Source organism: Myotis lucifugus, unplaced genomic scaffold (genome assembly GCF_000147115.1).
Source record: "Myotis lucifugus unplaced genomic scaffold, Myoluc2.0 scaffold_1, whole genome shotgun sequence".
Classification (NCBI taxonomy): Eukaryota; Metazoa; Chordata; class Mammalia; order Chiroptera; family Vespertilionidae; genus Myotis; species Myotis lucifugus.
In genome coordinates, this window is record NW_005871049.1 from 19,277,764 (window position 1) to 19,300,365 (window position 22,602).

At 35.6% G+C, this 22,602-nt stretch overlaps 1 protein-coding gene across 2 annotated transcripts in view; it reads right to left on the minus strand.

Annotated features, from left to right (window-relative positions):
* LRBA (LPS responsive beige-like anchor protein) overlaps positions 1 to 22,602 on the minus strand; it is a 546,641-nt gene that overhangs the window by 370,660 nt on the left and 153,379 nt on the right. The window contains exon 34 of one of the 2 annotated variants that reach the window (XM_014455776.2): positions 16,721 to 16,782. In XM_014455776.2, coding sequence (XP_014311262.1) covers positions 16,721 to 16,782 — 62 coding nt within the window. Of the gene's footprint in view, positions 1 to 16,720; positions 16,783 to 22,602 lie in introns of those variants that run through there. The other variant, XM_023754983.1, reaches the window with a different exon arrangement.

Consider the following 22,602-nt stretch of genomic DNA (forward strand, 5'->3'; position numbering starts at 1 on the left):
TGCTAGAACAGTGACCAGCACATACATAGAAAGTGATCAATAAATGTTGAATCAATGTACTTTTTAAAAACAGGACATGATGGGATACAGGAGATACAAATTAAAGCACAAGAAAGGAAAGAAAAAAATCCAGGGTTGATGATAAAAGAAGCCTCCAGGCCTAAAAAGTAACCAATCCAGAATGAAACAGGAGAATAGATAACTCCAGGCACTGTATCTTCAAGAAAAACTATTGAATCAATAGATACAAGGTTGGATTTGATCACACTGGTAGAAATTTTAGGAGTCCAGTGAAAAACTTAGCAGCAAATTTGTGGAGGATATAAAAATTTTTAAATAAACAAAAGATAGAAAATTATTAATTCTAGGATAAAAATGAAAGAAAAAGACAAGCAAGAGGGAGGAAGGAAAGAAGGGAGAAAGGGAGGAAGGGAGGAAGGGGGAAAGGAAGGAGAGGAAAGGGAAGAAGGAAGGAAGGGTAACCATGGTATATTTTGTAGTTCTGCCATGAGTACTTACTTACATTGTCACAATAATGTAAATGCTAAATATGGCTTTAACTAAATATTATGATGTAACTGTACTGTAAATGAGGGAAGTGTGAAACAGAAAGGGAGAGCAATATAAGTACTCAATGGTCATCTTTCATGAAAGACATTAGACAATGTCCAAAATAGAAAAATCAATAAATAGCTATTGCATCACTTAGAAATATAAGGAAACTAGCAGAGTCAACAACGAAGAGATTTGAATGTGGTTCCTTTCAGAAAGTAGAATCCAGGGAAAAGAAAGAAGTTAGGCAGGGAACTATCGTTTTTCAGTTTCAGTATTATACTATTTTTAGATTTGTGAAATAATACATCTCTTCCTTAATAAATCATAGAACATATTAAAAATCATATGCTCTAAATGAAGAACAGTAAATGGAAATAAAAACATTTTTCTGACTGTATGATAGCTATTTATCCAAAATTATTCTGAAATCTCTCTGAACTATAGTGTAAGCATTCAATTTTCACAAATACTGATAGCAAACCTAGAAAAATATAAATGTATCATGAACTATTAAGAATTTTTCTTTTTTTTAAAGTCAGTATTCTATATACTACCAAATGAAATTAATTTTATTGCGATTGGCAATAAAATATTCTCCTCTTTTTAAAGTATTAAGGATCAAAATATAACTTAAGTTAAAGAAACAACCCGGCCAGTGTTTCTCAGTGGTTGAGCGTTGACCCATGTACCAAAAGGTTGCCATTTTGATTCCTGGTCAGGACACATGCCAGGGTTGAGAGCTAGATCCCTGGTGGAAGCGTGTGGGAGGCACGGGACAGGCAGCCATGGTGAGAACTCCAACTCTGCCCCGATCCCTCCCCCTAGACTCCTCATCTATGACACCGAGACCCATGATTGCTTTGCAGGTCAGAGGATGGCAGGAGGCACTGCCCGAGAAGTACATGATGAACAGCGTCCTGGAGAACTTCACCATCCTGCAGGTGGTCACCAGCCGCGACTCCCAGGAGACCCTGCTCGTCATTGCTTTTGTCTTCAAAGTCTCGACCAGCGAGCACGGGGCCCAGCACCACGTCTACAAGCTCGTCAAAGACTAGGGTGCCCTCTGCCCCACCACCAGGATCCAGGACGAGCCTCTTCTCACACACTTGCCTGGCACCCGGGGGTCCAGGATTGAGGACTCATCTGCCTGCCAGGCCTCGGGGCCCAGGGCCAGGAGGCCTCCCCACCTGCTCCAGCACACACCCCCTGCCACTGTTCTGCGCTTTAACTGTGGGAGAAGGGAGGGGGCTCAGCGGGGGGGCAGCCTGGCTGGGTCACCAAGCCACCATCACTTCAGTCTGCCCAGCCTCAATGAATGGGAGGACACCTTTGGCTCAGGTGTGTGTGGCCACTGGCCCCTCAGGGCTTTGACAGGTGGGTGAGGGAGACTGGAGGGGAGGCGGAGTGCAGAGGCCAGGAAGGAGTGTGGAGCTGGGGTTGCGCTGAGAAGAGAGAGGCCCACACTGTCTTTGCACCTGCCATGTGCCAGGCCCCTCTCATAGATGTTTCTCTCTCTCTCTCTCCCTCTCCCTTCCTCTGTAAAAATCTTTAAAAGAAAAAATTAATTAATCAATGAAGATGCCTGGCCAATGTTGCTCAGTGTTTAGAGGGCCGGTCCTCACACACAAAGGTCAAGGATTGTAGTTTGCTCTGAATCTCTGGTTGATCGGGATGTGTGCGGGAGGCAACCAGTTGATGTTTCTCTCTCATGTTGATGTTTCTCTCCCTTTCTCCCTCCCTTACACTCTCTCTGAAAAGCAATGGAAAAAAATTCCCTCAGGTGAGGATAAAAAAAATAAAGAAATGAATACTTTGTTAACAAAAACCTAAACTCATATTGAACTATTTCATTTTTCTTATTAAAAAATATAAAAATGTAAAGGCTTGTGCTATTCAATGAAATATCATTATTAATACTTGAAGATGTTACAGTTACATATGCCTTTGTAAAATAAATCAAATTTGTTGGATATAACTCCCATTACCTAAATAGATGACAGAAATACTGTTAAAATTCAAAGGAGGAGGCCACAAAGGAGAGCCCAAATGAGGCAGGGAATGTATTAACACAAAATTGAGAACCATATTATACACAGGACTAAAGGTCAAAACTAGAGAAAACTTGTTCATGTTCAAGATACAGTAATCTTAAGTGCTCAAAGTAAACTATCAAGAACTTTTCAACAGTGTTTGCACTTTGTGTCAGCACTCTCTCAGCAGCATATCTAACACAACCTGAGTCACCTCAGACCAGGAAAGAATATACCATAATAGTGAAGGGGAGGTCTTACTCCACTGTCTCTTTAGAGGGTAAAACAAATCATTACAAGAAATAGCAAAATAAAATACTGCCTTTTGGAAAGATTTGGTTTCAAAATTTTGTGAACATATACTTCTAAAATGTACATTGTACCTCTATAAATATTATGGCTCAGTTTATAAATGAAATATATTACATATACAGATAACTACAAATTGAGCTAAAAGAAAATTCTATTAAAGTTGGATTAGCAAATGGTTCGATTTTATAACTGCTTATTTAACAAATATTTTAATGTGTACTATATACAAAGAATTGAATATTGAGAAAATAACTACTGGATTTACAAAATAAAACATGCAAATATTTTACAATAAAAAAACCTGAGATAACATGAAATCAATTATGTAATTACTATAAATATAGCTTCAAATTATGTGTAAATAATCACTCAAAAACAATAATCCCCTTGCTATTGTGTTTAAGCATATATTAAAATATATTTGCAAGTGCCTTTGAAAATGTATTTACACATTTCCAGGAAAAACATTCTCCAACCAATAATGATCCTATGAATAACTCCCAAACTGGCATCAATTCTGTCAAGATCTCTCACTAATCAACACAGAAAGCTTAATTTCAAAAAAGGTGACAAAAGTTGCTGTAATCCTTTCCAGTCACAATCTCTCAACAGATGATCATTAAGTTTATACCAGGACTTCACATTCAGGAGCTATATAAATGTGTCCTATTAGTACATGGTCAGTCTGTTTGGCAACTCCAGTTCTCCAGACATATGGCAACTGCTGCCCTTTGAGGTCTGAAGTCAAGTCTTTAGGGAATCTCAAAGCCTGCACTGAAATTACAAGGAGTGTTCATTAGAGACTGCTGGAGAGGAAACATGAAAGACTTCCATTAAAACTATATAAAACAGCTAATTATTTTTAAAATATTTTTAAACCACCTGATATATTCAGCTACAAAAAAAAAGTATTTACATACAGAATTGTTCTTTAAAACACTGCTTTCAGGACATGAGTGCAAATAGCTTTCTTCATGCCTCCCATCAGCCACCTCAAAACACCTAACATTCATTTCATAAGCATCATCAAGATTTTTATATCGTTGGAGAGAATAAATTACCTCATACCTCTAAATTCTTCCTATAGATCACTGTAAACATTTATTAAATGAAGGTATTTTTAGAGGCAAAGTTTTACTTTTTAATATTTAGTTTTGAATAATATATACTGTTAACAATCTCAGGCAGACATGCATGTGTTTCTTTTTAGATGCTTATTTTTTATCCAAAAAAGTCTGCCTCTATTTCATTTTTATTCCATTTCTAAATAAAATCATTAAAATGTTATAAGTACAAAATAATATAAATTACTAATCAACCTATGAATGGCATGTATCAGATATTATAGAAAATATATGTAAATTATGAACCCTGTATATTTTGTTAACCAATGTCACCACAGTTAATTCAATAAAAAGGAAAAAAGAAAACATATGTAGATTCAAATGTTTAAAATGAAAAGAATGTCAACAAACTGACAAGAATTCAAAGAAATCACGTCTTTTCTTTCTCAGGATTTTGAAAAACATAAAAAGTATAAAGATTTTCTAATTAATAATAGTTGCCATTTTAACTTTTTGAATGTATAGACTTTTTAACTTCAGAGAACAGTTATTTATTAAGCTTCACAACAAAACAATACCACTGCAGAATTTTATTTCAGTAACAAATCTCCATAAAATGTTACATAAAGTTCATTAGCTTGCCTCAATCATTTCTTGAACTCACATATATGTTGATTTCTGACAGCCTAATTCCAAAAAGCAATTACAATCTCAATCCATACGTAAAAAGATAACAGAAAGCAAGTACGCTAAACCAGTTTAAAAGAATAAAAATCTAAAGAAAACAGATTACGAATGATTTATATGAATGCCTAGTGCTGAAGTTAATTACAAGTAACCCAATAAAATAGTGCCTTTATTATTGTACAGCACGTAATAGCTTTAGATGTAAAAACCAGAACTCTTTCTGCTGACTTTTGCATGCCCAATCCCACAGCACACAACATTAAGAATTAAATATGTAGTAAATAAAGCACATAGAAAACAGCAGTTTTTAACTAAAAGCAGAAAACTCTCCTGCTGTTTAACCATTTGGGGTCTTCCACTCTGAACAGTGACCACTGTAAACTGATACTATATATTCACTGAGTAAATCCTTAATGCTAACATAAAGTGAAATTTTAATTTCAGTGTTCAAAGCTTTATGTCAAAAATAAATAACTATGAAAGAGCAACACATTAATTTCAGCATTCAATAGGAGCATATAAGTTTTTTTTAAATTTTCATTACATTTAATGCTTATGCTGTGAAATATGGTATCTTCAGAATTAGAGTTTTGCAAACCTCACACTATATCTAGCTTTTATACAGCTTTGGTCCTGATTTTAAACACACACATCTCAGACACACATAGTGCATGCTACAGTTACATGGTATTGTTGTTCATAGCCACAATCTGTAGCCAATCATAGTATGCTTAATTACTTTCCTGGAAAAAGCCCTTCAATCCAGAATGTTTCCATAACTCTTTCAAATATTTAACAATGTATCTAATGAGATATTAGTTGATACCAACTTTAAGTATAATGCAAAAGTCCTAAGACATGTTATGAATAAATATCATGCAGTCCATTCTTTGACCTACAACATAATTGCAATAGTGATATGATGAAATACTTCATAAGCTGGTTTTGCTGCACCAATAAATTAGTACTGATGAAACAAATAATCAGCAGTGCATCTCTCTGGCACTATTTTATTCCTATCTGTTTTATCCCCAATAAAAATTTTTATTTGCTATTTTTTCTGGGTCAAAAACTTCACAAATTAGAATTTATCTCCTTGACTACTGTGAAACATTTTAAAGGTAGGAATCACTACTTCTTTGAGCTCTCAACAGTACCTGATTCAATTTTTCATATAACAAACATTCAGATGCTTGTTAAAGAAACTATAATTTAACATTGTTAGGTGAAGGAGGGAGGAGCAACTACTCTAAGAACACTCAGATCTTCACAAGATTAGTTCCCTGTGCTGCTATGACAAATTGCCACAAATCTGGTGGCTTAAAATACTAGAAGTTTGTTCTCTCTCAGTTCTGGAGATGAGAAATCTAAAGTCAGTTTCACTGAGCCAAAAATCAAAGTATCAGCAAAGTTGCACTCCTGGAGGTTCTAGGGGAGAATCTGTTCCTTGTCTCTTCCAGCTTCTGGTACCTGTCAGCATTCCTTGGCTTGTGGCTACATCACTCTCTGCTCATCTTCACACTGCCACCTTCTCTGTGTGCCTAACTCTAATCTCATTTAGAGCCCACCCAGGTAATTCAGGAGTATCCCCTTATCTAAAAATTCTTGATCACAAAGAACAAATAAAGTAACATTCACGGGCTTCAGTTATTTAACATGGATATTTTTGGGAGAGCCATATTTCAGTCTGTCACATTAGAGAAACCAAATTAAAGAAACAGAACACCAAGCTGAGGAAAAGTAAACTTTACTAACAAGTTCAAAAAAAATCAAAAGAAATGAAGACCGTCTTTAAAAATTAGTCTATTATGGCAAGAGCTGGAAAATTATTCAAGCAAGTCAACTTCTGCTCCAAGTGTTGGTTCTAATAGTGATTCAGTTGTGACTGGTTTTAATTGTGGTTCCAGAAATTCAGTTTAATTTGCTATGTATAAAGCTACCAGGCTCCAGGAAACTGAAAGCTGCACAGCTAAACTGCTAATAACAAACAGGTATCACAAAGAGCAACTTCTAATAATCAGCAGAAAAGCAATGATAGCACTCCCAAATGTCCAAGTAAGTAAGGCAGCAGGCCAGGCTTGAAGTAACTGATAAGAAGTAGAAATCTTATTTTTAAAAAATTCTCCCGTTTGCTTTTTCACTGCCATTGACAAACCTATTTTCTTCCTTTGCTTACCATAGTACCAAACAGAATCCTATTCTTGTAAGTTAGTGCCAAAACAACAATAGGGAATCTTTGCAATGGTGATAAATGTGAGACAACTCTGCAATATCAAGTCAATGTATAAGCTTTCTTGGGTAAGGAACAGATCATCTTTCCTCTGAAAAAGGAACAGTAAGAAACCAAAATTAAATTTGCCCCCAATTATGTAGTATCTGGTAACAAGAATAACCTGACAAACCAACTGACCCAAAAAGACAATACTGCTGTTTTACTTGAATGCCTAATGAAAACTTGAGCTTCCAAATAAAGAACTTTCAAAATTATATAATCACTATCAAAAAGAATGCACTGTGCACCCATATTTAGGACATTAGTATGTATATATATTCACACTCACTATATGTAAAAGCACACTGCACACAAGAGAGAGTCAGGAGAATGTGGAGAACAGGTTTAGAGAATTTGGTGGGGTTTTTTGTAAACTACCCAGAAATTGGTTGGATGCATATAATGTTTATGTAAAATATTAGAATACTATTTGCAAGGCAGCATAGAAATAAGTATAAACTAAATTAAAACAGCTATCAGAGACCTTGCAAATAAGAAAGAAAAGTCTGAATTCGATAAGACAGTAAACTACAGCTCCCCTTCGAAAAGAACTATGAAGAGATTCTCCCAAGAAAATAAATTTGTCAGTATGCACTGAAAGAGGTAAAATCAACAGAAAGGAAATGGGTCATTTCACTAATTCAAGAATAAGCCAAATCAGTGATTCTTTATAGAGGCATTTTTCAAATGATACTTCCTTTTGTCCCTTCCTGTCTCCCCCACTCTGACAGGCTGAAGCTCAGAATCATCATAACAAACTTCCCTGATAATGATGTATTTGGCAATAAAAACAGTTGATTAGTAGTAAACTACACCAACTGACAGAAGAGTGCAGTATTTCTATACTATGGTAACACAAGAGGTATGCTAAAAGTAATGTAGTAAAAATAGAAAGTTGTGAAGTATACAAGAGACCCTAAGACAACTGTTACAGTAACATCAACCTCACTTGTATTCAGGTATACTATACTGACTTTCCTAAAGCAGCTCTCATTATAGCTAGCCCAGGAAATGGGGAACCACACCTTTGGGAGCCTATGGAAAATACTAATGTTACCCATTATTGTTGCCTACATAATCTATTAATCTATGCATAAAGATCTGCTAATCTATTAATCTCTTCTAGCTCTAATATTCTATGTTCAGAGTGAACACAGAATAGATTGGGCATATAACTGCAAAAATGATAGAAAATAATGTAAAAGATGCTGCAGAATAATAATGGTGGACGGATTTTGAAAACCCAGAATATGAACAAATTTCATAAAAAGAAAACAAGCAACATTGAAAATACTGAATAAAGAGAGAGGATTTTGTGTGCTATAAAAACACTTAAGAGTCAGAATCTAATAACTTTAATTTATAACCTACTTTGCTCTATGGACTGTTCTACATATATTTACATATATTATCCAATACAATTTTTATTACATCCATTTCACTCAATAAGAAAGTAAGACTCAAGCAAAGGAAGTAATTTGCCCATGGTTACAGAATTAATAGGTGGTAGAGGGGAAAAAATTTCTTAAGATTCAAAAATCTATCATCACAGCATTTCCTGGTCTCAGCCATCCAGTTCTTAAGATACTGTCCAACTCCAGTATCTGAAGAATTTACTGCTAGAGAAACAAATATATAACCTTTAGGGTCTGATTCTTATTTCAGGCAAAAATTAAAGTTCGAACCTTCGATTTTGTAAACATTGAACACATGCTTCTGGAAGCTCATATAATAAAATGGCAGCTTAACTTAAAAGAGCTGTCTGACTTAAAAATGCACAATAGAGTATATGTGCAATTACTGATACATAATAATTGTCCCTTCTTAAATTTTGCTATTATATATTAATGGTATATATCAGGGTACTAAATTACTAAATAACTATTTGATCTCAGAGCCAACTGAGGCAAACAAGGTAAGAAGTTTCAACAGAAAAATTTGAATCTGGATCATAAGAACCCTGATTACTCTGACTAAAATCCATTAAATTATATACTACTTATAAAAAAAAATGTGGATGAGAATATAGCTGAGTTTTCACATAATTATCAGAGTTTGGTATTAAACAAAAACAATCTTAAGCTTTACACTTTTAACTTAGCCTTTCTATAATATACTACTGAACTCCAGCAGATTAAGTTGAAGTAATAGAAAAAAAAGAAAGTAAAACCCCCGCAGTAGTAGCTGAGGAGACGCTAAGAATATTCCCATTCATGTATTCTTCCTTCTTGCTAACTCTCTTTCTAATCCCAAATTTAAAGGACCAGTTGTAAAAAACAGCAGGGTGCTAAATTAAAGCACACTTTATTTTCAGACGTCTCCATCCTCATAGGCTGACTTCCTGTCAGGAAGAGTTTCATTTCACTGAATACCCCAATCAGCAGGGAGTTTGCAGAATTAAGTGCCAGTTGATATTACTTTGTTTTGCATTTACCACCCTTGAGAATAATGTTCAAAGATCTAGTTATATAGTCAGCATGGTATCATCCTTCTGACTAGACTGCCAAGCCACAGGGTGTATGGCCAGTTCCACAAAATTTCCCTTAAAAGGTTGTGTTTCCCAAATCCTAGTGTGCTAGTGAATCAACAGGATGCCTGTATTTCAGAATAAATCCTGCATCTAAAGTTAAATTATGCTTTCCTTTGGTTGTAACATAGCACTTTAAATTAATATTGAAGGTCAGCATTTAGATTCAAATAAAAACCAACTGATATTCATTAATCCATCAACTTAAATATTTTATTTTTTAAAAGTACTTTAGTCTAATTTATTTTGTTTTTAATGTTTTTGCTGTTTAAAAGACAAATGCATCTTTAAAAGCAAGTTATCTGTTATATATTTTGAATCAAACAAAAGCCTAACTATTTTATAATATTAGCATACAGTTATTAAATTGATTTGGGATACTTTAAAAATTTTAGTGCATATAAGATTTTCATGATCAGTTAATCTACCTTGATACCTTCTCCAACTTCCATAAACTTCCTATCATGCTTCAAAGGTATCTAGTTCCTAATTATAAGGTCAACTGTTTCTATTGTACACAAAAATAAGGTAATTCTGAGCATTTCAATATAAAACAGCCTTTGTGATTTTAAGGATAAAGCAGTCTCAGCAGCTGTAAAGCAAAACTAAGTGATCGTACTAGAAGCCTATTTTTTATCCTGATGTTAATCACTACCCTACTGATTTTCATCCATTCATAATCAAAAGGTCATTAGCACTGACAATAACAAAACTTAGTCACAATCAATGTACATCCATTAACTCTATACGTACATTCTAAGGATGAGTTATAAACACATCCAAAAGAAGAGATAACATTATGAAAAGGTTGAAATATTAAATTATATTGATCCTAGCGGGATCATACTACATATAAACTGTTCTTTAAGAAGCCAAATGCCCCCAAAGTCCTAGTTACATTGAAAAAGGTTAAGCTGGTTACAAAGGAAATAAAATTATTTATTTACAATATATCAAAGTATAAATTTCAATATTTAATGCATTTTGCAGATTGTTGCCATGCAAGCTCCTTTAGCACACAAAGAAAAAATAGTGAGATCTATTCAATATTAAACTTAGGGTTAGATCTGCATAAATAGTGTAAAAAATACACACACACACACACAGCGACACAACTGGTTAAACTTAAGTTGCTCTAGGAAGAATACCAACTCTTACTGTAATCACTTTTAAAGATCTATTTCTTCAGAAACAACATATAAATTGGAAGAAATAGATCTTTAGAAGTGATTCAGAAACAACATATAAATTGTGTCCAAATTAACCTACAAAGGAGAGAACAAGTGGCTGAGATAATTCCTTCTGAATGAAGCAAAAATAATCACTGTTTTATGAAGAAAATGCTGGCTATAATTTTGCATATCTATTTATTTTATTTAATCGCTGTGATTGGAGAAGCAGAGAAAAACAGAAGCACAATACTTAAAAAGAGGCATTTCCTGCATTATTCACTATCTCATTTCTGATGTAACAGCAGCTCTTGCCAAATTATAATTTACAAAAATTATCCAAACATACTATGGCTATAAAAAGGATTCTGTGATCAAATATACTAATTTTATTCCCATTACAGAGTCAACATTACATTATTACATACATACCTATACACACACATATATTTACTAAAGAACTTCAGGGGCGTTCCAGGATAGAAACCTAATTAAATTTAAACCAACATTTTCCAAACTTATTCAGCACTGTATGCTTTTCTCCACACAACATCCATTATCATCACACATTACACACATTGGAATTTGCTATACTGGAACATCTGGATAGCAAATAAGCACATGGCTACCACAAATCCAACCAAGGAAAATTATAGGTACTAGAAAGAATTGAGAAAATGTTTTGAGAACTTTAGTATCTATTAATCCTGATCATTCACAGCTGATGGGAATGTAAACTCATACAGCCACTATGGAAAACAGTATGGCAGTTCCTTGAAAAATTAATAAACGAATTACCATATGAGCCAGCAATCCCTCTTGTGGGTATCTACCCACAAAACTCGAAAATATTTATTTGCAAAGATATACGCACCCATACATTCACTGCAGCATTATTCACAGTGGCCAAGACATGGAGACAACCAAAGTGTCCTTTGACAAATGACTGGATAAATATATGGTACATATATACTACGGATATACTATGGAATGCTACTCAATAATAAAATAATGCCATTTGCGACAATATGGGTGGACCTGAAGAATACTATGCTAAGCGAAATAAATTAGTCAGAAAAAGCTAAGAACCATATATGATTTCACTCATATGTGGGATATAACACTGAAACTCATAGACACAGACACAGTATGGTGGTTACCAGAAGGAAGGAGTCCAGGGGAGAATTAAAGGATAAAGGGGGCCATTTATGGAATATATTGAACAACATAAACTGATGAATAAAAACAGATCCAGAGACAGAGAAGCATCAATCAGACCATTAAACCTCAGAGGGAAGGCAGGGGAGGGTGGGGGTAAGGGGGAGAGATCAACCAAAGCACTTATATGCCTGCATATAAGCCTAACCAATGGACACAGACACCAGGGGGGTGAGGGCATGAGCGAGGGGGTGGAGGGTGGGGCAATGGGGGGATAAGGACACATGTGTAATACCTTAATCAATAAAGAAAAATAAAAGAAAAATAAATAAATAAATAAATAAATAAATAAAAAGGATAAAGGGGGCCAAATATATGGTGACAGAAGATGATTTGACTTTGAGTGGTGGACATACAATGCAATATACAGATCATGTATCAAAGAAATGTACACTTGAAATCTATATGATCTTTTTAACCAATGTCACCTCAATACATTTAATAAAAATAATGATATTTATACAATTATATAACTATCTGATTAAATAGTAATTATATGCTGGATGTTGGAGATACAACAGGAAACAAAACATAGTGCTTGTCTTCAAGGAACTTCCAGTTTAATTTGGTTGGTAGCTGAATGATCAACTTATTCCATATTCATTGGGTAGCCATCATGTGACAAGGACTTGCTGGGTACTAAGTATACTTTAATAGGCCAAACAGAAATAGCTGTTACCTTCTTAGAACCTAGAGTACAGAAAGACTGACAATAAAAACAAATAAATAAACTAGCCTATGTATTCTTAAAATTTGTGGTATATTCTATGATGAGCACCAAACTGGAGACAAGCTACTGACTACATATATGAGAATCTGAGAGGAGAATAATTCAGCTGAGTTCTCAATGATGTGAAGAAGCTAGCAATTAGAGTCACCAAATTTGAAGGAGAGAGATGTTAATGAAAGAAAAAGCACATACCAAGACATAAAAATATGATGGTATGTTTGGGTAACTTTAAGCAGTTCAGCATAGTTTGAGAACAGACAGAACAATGTTGTAAGAAATGAGGTCTATACAGTAAGAGGGACCTAAAAACAAAGGACATCTTTGTGCCACAGTAGAGTTGGTTTGCTTCCTGTCCCACCTGGGTTTGTTTAAACTGTCTACTATACTCAAAATACTCATCCCAGCTATAAAAGGGAAAAGGTCATAAAGTAAAAAGTCAAGAGTAGTAATGTTAATATCACGTATTTACAAAGGATAAATTCAAAAAGGAAAAGGAAACCAGAATTGGAGAAATTATAGGAGAGTGAAGAGAAGAAAATTTTCTATAAAGATTTAAAAAAAAAAACTCAATTCAAAAAAAATCAAAGCACAAAACTGACACAAAAGAATCATAACAATAGTGACATATGGTTCATACTATGAATATTATCATTTTTAAATTCATAATTCAGAGGTATAGAAAGAAACCCTTGAATCAAAAATGACCAACCTTTATATCATCACCTTCATGAGAATAAAATATTTCCCATAACAACAATCTACATATATTGATAAAAATTTTTGAAGAAAAATCACATTAACACAGTATTTTAAATTAACTTTTGTTGCTGATTAATTACTCAGACAGGATGCCAGGCCAGACTACATGGTACTTCTAGTTTTTCTATATACTCCATGCATTTCTGATAAATGGGAAAAGAATAGATGACCTGGCAGAAGGCTCAGACAATAATATGTGATTTACAGGACATGAGTGCAGCTACCAGAAGATTTATCTGACAACCCTCTCCGATAGTGGACTGTTGAGTATCCGATGGAATGATTTCTAGTCTAGAAAGTCTACTACTGAGTAGCCATACACATTATTTATTTATTAGATGTTTTGGGTTGAAACCATTTTTAAATGATGCACTTCACAATGCACAGTCATAAATTTAGCTTTAAACCCAAGAAGGGAGGTAGTGTTATTGGAATGTATGTCAGACTGAATTAGGATGAGCAACACAACGCTTTTATAAAGTGGCCTTGAATGCAATGTCAATTCTTTCAAAAATAATATTAATGTCAAATGAGCAAGATACAAACACTTTATACAACACTAGAGTAATATTACTTGAACTATTTAACATTTTCTTTAAATTCTTATAGATTTCTATGAAGTTTATGCACCTACACAACAAATACCAGGAAGAAATAAGTTACATGTTTGTGAAAAGCTGAATCTGAAATATAATTGAGAACTTGTTCAATTTTCTTCTGTACATCTGAGAGTACACAGTTTTCTAAAGAAAGTAGACAGTCCTATTTTAAAGAAGATATAAATCATGTATAGGAGCTTAAGTAGTTCTTATTTTATATGGAATTTCATACATGAATAAACCTAATTTAATAAACCTTAAATATATGTGTTTTTACTCAAAAATATAATACTGAGTATTTTAAGAAAGCTTTTCAAAACTAAATAACATTTTGCCTAAATAAGGTTAAGACTTAAATGGGATAAAATATGACATGGTTTCCAATCAACCTATTAATTGAGTGGATATTGAAAAATATAATCCTTACTTGAAGCTTTAAGAAATTATATAGTGCCCTGTTTGTTCTTAATGACAGCAAATTAAGTACGATCATTTCCTCATTTCTTAAATTTAGACTCTATACTCTGTTGTAATAAAATGTGGATAATTTTTAGCAACATGTTTAAAAGGATGCAAAAATATAAGCTTTGAATGAATTCAAGAAAAATAATCAGAAGATGGCTGACTGTCATGAAATTAACACCAACTAATTTGTAAAGTTTTAAATCAAATTTGCAGATATTAAGTTCATAAGCATATCCCATTATTTATGTGATTAAAAAAGGAGTTTTTGACCTGATCTTTCGATCTTTGGCACTCAATCCTCTCCATCTCCTCTTAAAAAATTAATTAAAATTTTAGCAGGATGCTAGCTTTTCACTTCCCATCCTATCTCAGACTAAAAAAAATTATCAATCAAACTCAAGGCATCCCCACCCAGTATCTGCAAAATGTCGACTTCAAATTCAATTTCATATCTCTTAAGCTTTCATGTGGAAAAAGATAGTTCACTTCTTAACAAAATAAATCACTTTTGTGATTGCCAATCTGACCTCTTTGAATTAGGAAAATTCAAAGTGAAAAATGTAATTATCACCCTGGAACAATCTGTATACATCTGGAGCTAATTCTGGCTTCATTTTTCACATCATTTTTCACACTGTGCAACATCTTATAGAAATGCCATGGGACTTTTGAAGAACTCATAAAAAATGTGAAGGACTTCAAATAACCAATAATGTATTTTATTCAAACAAAAACCTTGAAACTATCTGACTTTTGCAACTTACTCTACTAAGTAAGCTTCATATCCCATCTGATGGGATTAATATTAAACAGCACTGTGACATACATGACAAATAGGTGTATTAAAACATGTCATTCCTTTATCTTTTCAGCTTCTGCATTCAACTATGCAATATACTATATCTGAAATAGCTTTCCTGTATCAAGAATGCATTCAATTCTTTTACACTAGAAAGTGAAACTTCATGAACAAAATTCACCTATGAAAAATGATATCACTATAAACAATAGACTCATACTGCTGTGAAGAAACATACAAAACTGCAAGCAAATGTTTCTTAAAAGTAAGGGTAATTTCATATCAGTACAAAAATGGCATATGGTAACTACCATCCCAGCAATAATCATGCAATTATTTCAATTCAGATTACTTAATGGGAAATTTTATCCAGGCAGCTTTTAAAGAAAAGAAGTTTTCTTTAAAAGATGATTAAATTACAAAACATGAATCTCACTAAATCTAAGAATAATAAGCCCACTAGAAACATAACTACTCCTCACAAGTTCATTATAAAAATCCATTAAGTGTAATCTCTAGAAGTAATTGTTCTTATTACATTTTATTGACAATGCATAGTATTGATTTTTCACACCTTCTATGATTCTTTAATTTGTATTCATGAAATGTCCATCAGCACAGTCTAAGTAAATTTAGCAATATAGACACTAAAATGAATAAATCGATGCAAAGAAACATTAATTTTGCATTATCCTTATTCGTCAGGCAAGTAAACCATGAGAGTTGTAAATGAAGGTCAAAGGTTTTTAAATGGGTCAGAACCCTTGACCTCTAGACCAATACCCTTCCTATTAAAAAAGGCTATTTTAAAGTTTTAAGTAGGGGAATTTACTACCAGCAAGATATCATTTTTAAAAGGTTACAAAGAAAACTCTCAATAAAAACATTCATCTATTTAATTGAAAAACAAAAAAGAAAACATTACAGGATACATGATTTTAATGTAAGTTTTTAAGAAATCATTAAAATTTACCACATGAGATATAAGGTTCCTGACACTGAAAGTAATTTTACTTTTAGAAATTTATTTACTACATCTTATGATGGCTGCCATATTTTGTTGATGTTTTCCCAAATCTCCTCTGCATGTCCAAAATAATTAGCAATGACAAGAATTCAAAATTATTTATTACTCATTTTATAACCTCTGCACAAAAGGGAAGTAAACCCACTATTCCCAGGAGAGTCAAAAGTGGTACTCCACAAGGTACAGAAATAAATCTGTTTCTATATCCTTAATACACACTGCAAAAATATTCAGCCATCTCAAGACCATTTGATCTGAACATTTTTAATGTGACCCTAAAATGCTGTTTCTATTTCACTACCCAATTTATCTCTGTTCTAACTTCAAAGTTATCTATTAGTATCAAAGACAAGGAGTAATCCTCTTGTAATACAAATAACATTATTTTAAAACTGCAAACTCCAAACTCTATTATAACAAAAATTTCTAATAAAACCATTATAATTTCCTTGTAAAATAATTCATGTGAGAATTCACTTTTAAATCAACATTATTCTTGTCACTCACCTGTGAACACAGTAGCATAACCAACTCCACAACTGAACTACTGGACTTCATGCAAACCAAACCTATTTTAAAGAGAATTTTAAAAAATTACAAAGTAATAAACAAATATGAGGAATTTATTTGTTATGCAATTTTGCCCAAATTGGGTTTTAATATAAAATTTAACATGTCTTGATAAGAACCAAAAACATACACATTTTATGAGTAAATAAGGTACTCTGTAATTACTTTAAACTTGGCATCAAACCAACCAAATTTTTTTATAAACTATTTCATTTCAGCTTTCAAACTACTAAAACATTTGTTACAACTTCATATATAATGACATTTCACAATACTCAAAGAAATGTGCACAACATATGCCATATTGATCAATATCATCTACATTTAGTTTTGGGGAGAGGTGATTGTTATACATGCAGAGAAGGGAAATGGCTCCCTGACCTTTGCTTTCTCCACCACACTCTCTCCCTTCAACCCTCTAGCTATCAATCAAGTTTCCATTTTGTTTCATGGCAGCAGACATCCCAAACACTCTTATTAGTACCTTGACCTGTGACCTCACACTAAACCTTAACAGAAGTGCAAGCCGTTGTCTGTTATATATTCTTGATTTCTTATAAATAAATTCATTTACATTTGCTCTTCTATGTTTCATTTGGGTTCACCAAAAATATCTCAGGAAGGAAAAGCTATACAATTATCTGAAGAATTATTTAGTTTTGATTACCAATAAAATCTAAAGTAGTTAACTCAAAAAACATTTTATAACAGTAGCTTTAAAAAGCAATTCCAATAATTAAAGGCACTAAATTACTAAGTTAAATTACTAATAATCAGAAAAATTGTAATTTTTTTTCTACATTGTTCTAGGCAAACACAAGTTAAGTTTCCAGAGATTAACAATTAAAATAATTACTGGTGGCCCTCACACAATTTACAGAATTACCTTCTATCTTTCTTACAGGCACTGTATCCCATTTTATTCCCTTTCTTTAGTCTCCTTGCTCTAGTTCTTTCTTCTTCCTTATTTTAGTCATGATCCCTCATACCTTCTGATGACACATGTTGGCATTCCTCAGCCTTACAAACAACATTTAAGTTAAACAGGTTGCTCACTCCCTTCAGCTTTTAGAACCATTTTTTCTAAATGTCTCATGGTTTCATTAAGCAAGCAGGTCACTAACTAAATTGTGGTTTCCCTACAGATATGAGGAGCATACCTCCTCTGACAAATGACATGGCTGAAAGAAAGGGCACAGCAATACTCCACTCTTCATTGCTGGTGAAGCCCTCTCCTGGTCTGAAACCTTGTCAATTTTCAAAGAATATAACCTAACTACAAGAAGTTCCATATATCCTATCTAATAATAGACAAGCAAGGTAACTGACCGTAACTTCGCTACACCTCCCATTGGCTAATCAGCGTGATATGCAAATTAACCGCCAACAAAGATGGCAGCTAATTTGCATACTGCAGGCAGGGTGGGACAGCGCAAACCACCAGCGCACCGCCACCCAGGGCAGACCCAGCCCCGCCTTGCCGCGCGGGACCTGATCGGCAGGTCCCGGGCGGCAAGGCATCCCCACCCCAGAAGCCTCAGGAGCCGGCACCGCCTTTGCCACCGGGGACCCAATCGGGTCCCCGGCGGCAAGGCAGGCCGGACCCAGAAGCCAAGACAGATTATGAGGGTGAAGCAAAAACAAAACCCACTTTAAATATAAAGACACATATAGATTAAAAGTAAATGAATTAAGCTGCAGCCTGTTTTGCTCAGTCAATAGAGCATTGGCCTGTGGACTGAAGGGTCCCAGGTTCGATTCCAGTCAAGGGCATGTACCTCAGTTGCTGGCTTGATCCCCAGTCCCTATCAAAGCATGTGCAGGAGGCAACCAATCAATGTGTCTCTCCCTTTCCCTTCACTCTCTCTAAAATTCAATGGAAAAATATCCTTGGGTGAAGATTAACAAAAACAAAGTAAATGGATTAAGTAACATTAAAGAGATTACAAGAAAAACATATTCCAAATTTTTTTAGTTGTATAATGGTTATGTTTAAATTATTAACACCTAAGAAATTGGGTGAAGGGTACATATAATATGCTGTAGTATTTTATAGGTTTCTTTTTACATATATGAGATTATTTTAAATTAAAATATTAAAATATTAAAAATTAATAAAATAGTAATTGAAATGTATCTGCATTACATGAAAATCTAATTGCTTCTAGCATAATTTCTTAAATTGTGCTAAAATTTACAAGGGTTCAATTAAAAAATATCTTAATTCTAAATGATATAATAGAAAATATATAATAGTGCAGTTATAAGCACTTATCTGAAAACTAGAGGCCCAATGCACAAAAATTTGTGAACTCGGGGGGGAGGGGGTCCCTCAGCCCGGCCTGTGCCCTCTCGCAGTCTGGGACCCCTTGGAGGATGACCACCTGCTGGCTTAGGCCTGCTCCCCGGGAGATTGGGCCTAAGCTGGCAATCAGACATCCCTCTGGCAGCCCGGGAGCCCTCGGGGGATGTCCACTTGCCAGCGGGGAGCAGACCTAAGCTGCAGTCGGACATCCTTAGCGCTGCTGAGGAGGCAGGAGAGGCTCCCACCACCACCGCTGTACTGGCAGCCATCAGCCTGGCTTGTGGCTGAGCAGAGCTCCCCTATGTGGGAGCGCAATGACCACCAGAGGGCAGCTCCTGCATTGAGCGACTGCCCCCTGGTGGTCAGTGTGTGTCAGAGTGACCAGTCATTCCCAGTCTTTCTGCTGTTAGGGTCAGTTTGCATATTACCCTTTTACTATATAGGATAGAGGCCTGGTGCACGGGTAGGGGCCAGCTGGTTTGCCCTGAAGGGTGTCCCGGATCAGGGTGGGGGTCCCGCTTGGGTGCCTGGCCAGCCTGGGTGAGGGGCTGATGGCTGTTTGCAGCCTGTCACACCCCCTTCAGGGTGGGGGTCCCCACTGGGGTGCCTGGCCAGCCTGGGTGAGGGGCTGATGGCTATTTGCAGCTGGCCACACCCCCTTTAGGGTGGAGGTCCCCACTGGGGTGCCTGGCCAGTCTGGGTGAGGGGCTGAGGGCCATTTTCAGGCTGGCCGGGACTGAAGCTCCCAGCCTCTCCTTTTTTTTTTATTTTTTTATTCTGGGACTTATTTACTTTCTATAATTGAAACTTTGTTGCCGTCACTGGAGCTGAGAGCTGGCTATTGCTTGCTCCAGCTCTGAGGCCACGGCCTGCTGAAAGCAGGTATCTGGGGTTTGTTTAGCTTCTATAATTGAAACTTTGTTGCTTTCGGAGCTCAGAGCCCTCCTGCTCGCTTCAGCTGTGTGGCTGCCGGCCGCCATCTTTGTTGGCGGTTAATTTGCATATCGCTCTGATTACCCAATGGGAAGTGTAGTGAAGGTACGGTCAATTACCCTTTTTGTCTTTTATTAGATAGGATAAAAATTTAAAGAAGTGAATTTAAAGAAGGGATTAGCCAAAAAAAATATATGTACAATCCATGGAAACAGACAACAGTATGGTGATGGCCAGAGAGAAGTGGGGGCAAGAGCTGGGTAGAGGGGGCAAAAGGGGGGAAATAGGGACATCCTATATAATAATAATAATGAAAGGCTAATATGCACATTGACTGAATGGCAGAATGACCAGTTGCTATGATGCGCACTGGCCACCAGGGGGCAGATGTTCAATGCAGGAGCTACCCCCTGGTGGTCAGTGCACTTCCATATGGGGAGTGCCACTCAGCCAGAAGCTGGCTCATGGCTGGCCAGCGCAGTGGTGGTGGCAGGAGCCTCTCCCACCTCTGTGGCAGCACTAAGAATGTCCAACTAACGGTTTAGACCCAATCCCTTGAGGGCCTAAGCCTTTAGTCGGACATCCCCTGAGGGCTCCCTGACTGCCAGGAGGATGTCAGACTGCAAGCTTAGGCCTGATCCCCCAGGGAGTGGGCCTAAGTCGACAGGTGGACATCCCCCAAGGGGTCCTGGACTGTGAATGGGCGCAGGCCAAGCTGAGGGGACCCCCCCCCCACAAGTGCACAAATTTTTGTGCACCAGGCCTCTAGTTTCAACTATAAAATCCACTACTTCCAGCAAGTAAATTCAGATCTTTCTACAACTAGGTAATTATTCTTATTGCTTGATTCTAGTGTTATCAGAATTGCTACCAACTTTACTTTTACAGCATAGTATTTGGGCTGTCATCTGGTACAGGTCTTTTCTATCTACTCAGATAATGAACAATTATAAATAAAAACAATCTTGGGCCATCCAAAGTTTGAAAGTTATAGGTGATCTTTTGTCCCCTTTACAAAAGATCATAGCTTAGTTCAATATTTATAGACTTAAAAATAATTATACATTTTAGTCTTATTTCTCAATAATAAAGATTAACAAACCAGAAGGTTGATGCTACGTAGTTGGATGTGAAGATTCAGCAACAAGTATATGCACTACTCAGTGAGTTGATAGTAAGATGTCAAATATCATTTCATAGTTTGATTAAACAATTCATAAGTTTACTGGAGTGGGGTTTTGTATATTTGTAAAAGATGGGGAGTGGGGCCAGGATGGATATAGTACGTTAAGTTTTAAATAAGAAAGAGCGTCAGAAGATGAAAGATACCTTATATTAGACCTCTAATATTAAGCTCCCTGCCCAGAGGGCACTGACACCGCAACCACAAATGTAGAACCTTGGGAGTGTATAAACAGGAGATGATCCCAATAAAGGACTGTGTCTGAGATTTCACAACTTAATCACATCTCTATTTTTTACCTTAATTTTTGCCTTTGAATGACACTGGCTGCATATATGACAAAGCAATAATGAATTATAAACCACTAAATCCAGTCTTCAAATTTACACTCATACGCTAAGAGTTATCCAAAGGAAGACCATAAGACAACATTTGCAGTCAAGTTGTAAGTTGTTGCAGAAGTATCCATTTTTATTTCATATACACACACATCCTATTATTGTACCAATTATTAGAAAGAGAACAAGTTAATGTAGGCTCAGATGTCTGACTAGTCCAGCCATGGGCAAACTACGGCCCGCGGGCTGGATCCGGCCTGTTTGAGAAGAATAAAACTAAAAAAAAAAAAGACCATACCCTTTTATGTAATGATGTTTACTTTGAATTTATATTAGTTCACACAAACACTCCATCCATGCTTTTGTTCCGGCCCTCCAGTCCAGTTTAAGAACCCATTGTGGCCCTCGAGTCAAAAAGTTTGCCCACCCCTGGACTAGGCCCATCATCTCACCTCCCTAAAAGGCTCCCAGAATGAAAGTTGGGTTCGGTTTGGTTGTTTTATTTTTGGTTGGTTTTTCAAAATATGGAATTTTAGTCTCTTCAAAGAAGACAAACTCAAGTTGCTAAGTCCAGAGTTTTACACTCTTCTGGAGTTTCATAACCAAAGATCACTACAATTTCTTCACCAGAGACTATTTATCCCACCTCTATTACCATTGTTTTTCCTTATTATTAAACTCAAAAATATTAAATGATTTACTGGATATTAAACTAGCAACATCTGAACCCTCTGATCTACCTAAACTCTCAAGTATTCCATGAAAAACAGTCATGACCATTTATCATCTGGAATAAAACAAAGCTTTTAACATGTATATATATATACATACACACATTTTTCAAATTATATTTTATTGATTTTTTACAGAGAGGAAGGGAGAGGGATAGAGAGTTAGGAACATCGATAAGAGAGAAACATCCATCAGCTGCCTCCTGCACACCCCCTACTGGGGATGTGTCCGCTACCAACAACCAAGGTATGTGCCCTTGACTGGAATCGAACCTGGGACCCTTTAGTCTGCAGGCTGACGCTCTATTCACTGAGCCAAACCAGTTAGG